The sequence below is a fragment of the Branchiostoma belcheri genome, unplaced genomic scaffold (genome assembly GCF_001625305.1).
Source record: "Branchiostoma belcheri isolate BF01 breed outbred unplaced genomic scaffold, Haploidv18h27 scaffold1, whole genome shotgun sequence".
Lineage (NCBI taxonomy): Eukaryota > Metazoa > Chordata > Leptocardii > Amphioxiformes > Branchiostomatidae > Branchiostoma > Branchiostoma belcheri.
In genome coordinates this window covers 11,503,477-11,506,376 of record NW_017802379.1, presented here as the reverse complement: position 1 = coordinate 11,506,376, position 2,900 = coordinate 11,503,477, and the positions used below count along the sequence as shown (strand labels likewise).

Below are 2,900 nucleotides of genomic sequence, written 5' to 3'. Positions count from 1 at the left end.
GGGGGGGGGGTTAGGCAAGCTTTCTTCAGGGCTGCAGAAGACCTTCACCGCCTGATTGCACACGGACTACTGAACTAGACTTTGGCCTACAGTTTGGCAGAACACAGTTTGCTCCCTATGCGGATTCCTATAGTTAAGCACCCCAAGGTGACTCACTTCGACGCGGTAAAATTATAGTAGGGTGGACTAGAGAATCACGACCAACTAATATGTTGAAATATATGCCTATAATTAAGCACCCCAAGGTGACTCACTTCGACGCGGTAAAAATTTTGGTAGGGTGCACTAGATAATCACGGCCAACTAATATGTTGAAATATACGGTATATTCTACAAAATAACTGAAAGCTAAAAAGTTATGGTTTTTAACATAATGACGACCACTTTGATTTGGCCCTCTACCGGGGTCAACGGAACTACAGCCGGCTCACCCCAGTACGCGGTTGCGTAATGCCGCGCATTTATACACGAACAGAGAAATCTTCACAATCCAACTCATACGGTGTACAAGACAATACCTTTCTTTTACACAGCGCATTCTACTCGTGGCTACCTCTCACATACGTCGCTCCAGTCATGATTCAATAGATTTGCCTGCACTGCTTTCTATACCCGCGCCATACACCCCGGGGACCGCCCATTAACTGTGTTCTATTTACGGCCACAATCGTGGTGAGGTAATCAAATTCCCACCGGGCGGCTAGTTGGGCTGGGCGCGGGAAACTGCTTAGACCGCTCGAACCCTGATAGGCATGATGATTTAATACATACAATGCTAGGCCAGGGTGACAAACCAATTTTCGGGTCCTTTTTAATGTAAACACATGCTTTAAGTCAAGATCTAAACTATAACATCATTGGACGTAAAACTGCGATGTCGCTGAAGGGATTTTTTTGTACCGTTCACTGGTTCTAGCACATTTCAAACGCTTTAAGCTTAAAATGGTAAAGAAAAATGTCCTAAGACATAAAAGTAAATGTTAACTTTGAAAGGAATTTCTTATCCAGAATATTTTGCCATTTGAAATTGCATTGGATGCCATTAAAGATGCATGATTGTAATTGGCTCTAAACCCGCCGTACGTGCTTCTGCGTGCTGTCTACGTGCAAAAACGTGGGCAAACGCAGGGCATCCGTGCGTGGTGAGTACCACCTCCGTACTGAATCCTACGGATTTGGGAGCACGCAGACACGCCGTAGAACTTTAAGTGCATGTAAAACTTTTTCAACGTGCGGTATACGGATTCACCACCCGTTCGTGCGAGTACGGGCGACACGCGTGCCCCGTACGTACCGTATACGTAAGAAGCACATGTGAGTACGACCTTCTTTCGGCAAGGTTGCAATCACACAGAGATCGTACGTTGTAAGCATGTACAACTCACTTACCACTTGCGCAACGTACGATGCACGCAACCGCTCACTGCCAGACGTGGCGTGCAGACCACACTTACACCTTACGAAACCGTGCGAGTGACCCGCGTCGATGCCACTCCTTCCCCACGTTTTCAGAAAAAAACGTAGCAGACGTAGCCTCCCAAAAAAACTGGATGCACGCATGGCGGATTGTGGCCGAGGCTTAATAACTGTACCTACCACAGTGACTTTCATCCTCATCGCTGTTGTCTCTACAGTCGTTGTTTCCGTCACACCGTTTCCAGGCGTCTATACAGGTCACACCATTGGCACACCGGTACTGGCCGACCCCACAATTCGAGTATACTGGGAATCAAAAAGGCCGTAATACAAAAAGTCAACATAGAAACATATAATTAAGCATACCCAATTTAGGATTGTTCACCTGACAGATTTGATATTAGAATGATGCAAAGGTGTTTGTTATTTTACCAGCACTGTCAATTTTGTGGTCTACTGCCTACAAAGATGTTACATACTGATCCACTTGTTACCTATTGTCTTATTCCAAAATTCTAATCTGCTGTTTTGGTATTTGTTCTGTTATTTTACTCTGTAACTGGTTATTATAAGCAGTTTCCTAAAATTTTGTATTTTTTTGTGTTGTGTAATAAAAAGAATTGCTTTATAGTTTAGATATTACGTAGAGGTGGGTCTAAAAAGAACATCCCTTTGTAGATCCAACCATCACCAAATAAACCGGTTTAAACGGGGTTAAATGGGTTAAGATATATGAAAATTATATAATTATTTAGCATTATTACACTATTAAAATTCACAATTAGTTCTGTTCCTGGTACCTTTATCTTCAGCTACATAGCTTGCGCGAAATCCCTTCCTGTTTTTTCCATGATCGGTGACAAGTCGAACTGTCATGGAGCTGCCGGTGGAGGTGACAGGTGGAGGAATAAGAATTTTCCTTCCAGTCAGCTTGGCTGTAAAGTAAGAAAGTTTACATCACTCAACCTGGACGGGAGGACATTGTTTACCGGATACATCTCTTACACTAATGTTACGCTGGTGTTACACAAACACAAACATGAACATGAAAATAATATAATTGTTCAAAATGCTATTTTGCCTACGGATGTCAATAGAATTTACAATGTAGCATGCAAACTGTCATGCTTTAAGTATTTCTAAGGTCTAGGAAAATGACAAGGAACCTTTGTACATCCACGCCCCATACTGGAAAAATACACAAATACCTGAAGTATAGGCCTTAAGGTAGGAGAAAAATTACTAGATTAATATATTACGTTTATATATCTATAAGATCCTTTCTCTCCCTTCAAAACATTTCCAAATAAGTTTAGAGTTCCTGCAGTTCGGAGTTCGTCGATGGCATATTACGCTTACCTAGTTGCCTAAAAAATACTGTTATTCACTTTATGCCCACAGTAGCAAAAGTTCACGGTCTGAGAAAACTTGACATGTTCACGGAACTAATCGTTCACATCGGTGACAGGTGCAGGAAAAATAAA

The 2,900-nt window shown here is 42.3% G+C and overlaps 1 protein-coding gene across 1 annotated transcript in view; it reads right to left on the bottom strand.

Moving 5' to 3' along the window:
- LOC109486727 (neuronal acetylcholine receptor subunit beta-2-like) overlaps positions 1 to 2,336 on the bottom strand; it is a 13,498-nt gene extending 11,162 nt beyond the window's left edge. Inside the window, exons 1-2 of the mRNA XM_019790650.1 lie at positions 2,217 to 2,336; positions 1,597 to 1,722 (exon numbers count right to left, since the gene is read on the bottom strand). Of these exons, the coding sequence (XP_019646209.1) occupies positions 1,597 to 1,722; positions 2,217 to 2,292 (202 nt within the window). The 5' untranslated portion in view covers positions 2,293 to 2,336. The remainder of the gene's footprint in view (positions 1 to 1,596; positions 1,723 to 2,216) is intronic.
- Between the last annotated feature and the right edge of the window lie 564 nt (positions 2,337 to 2,900).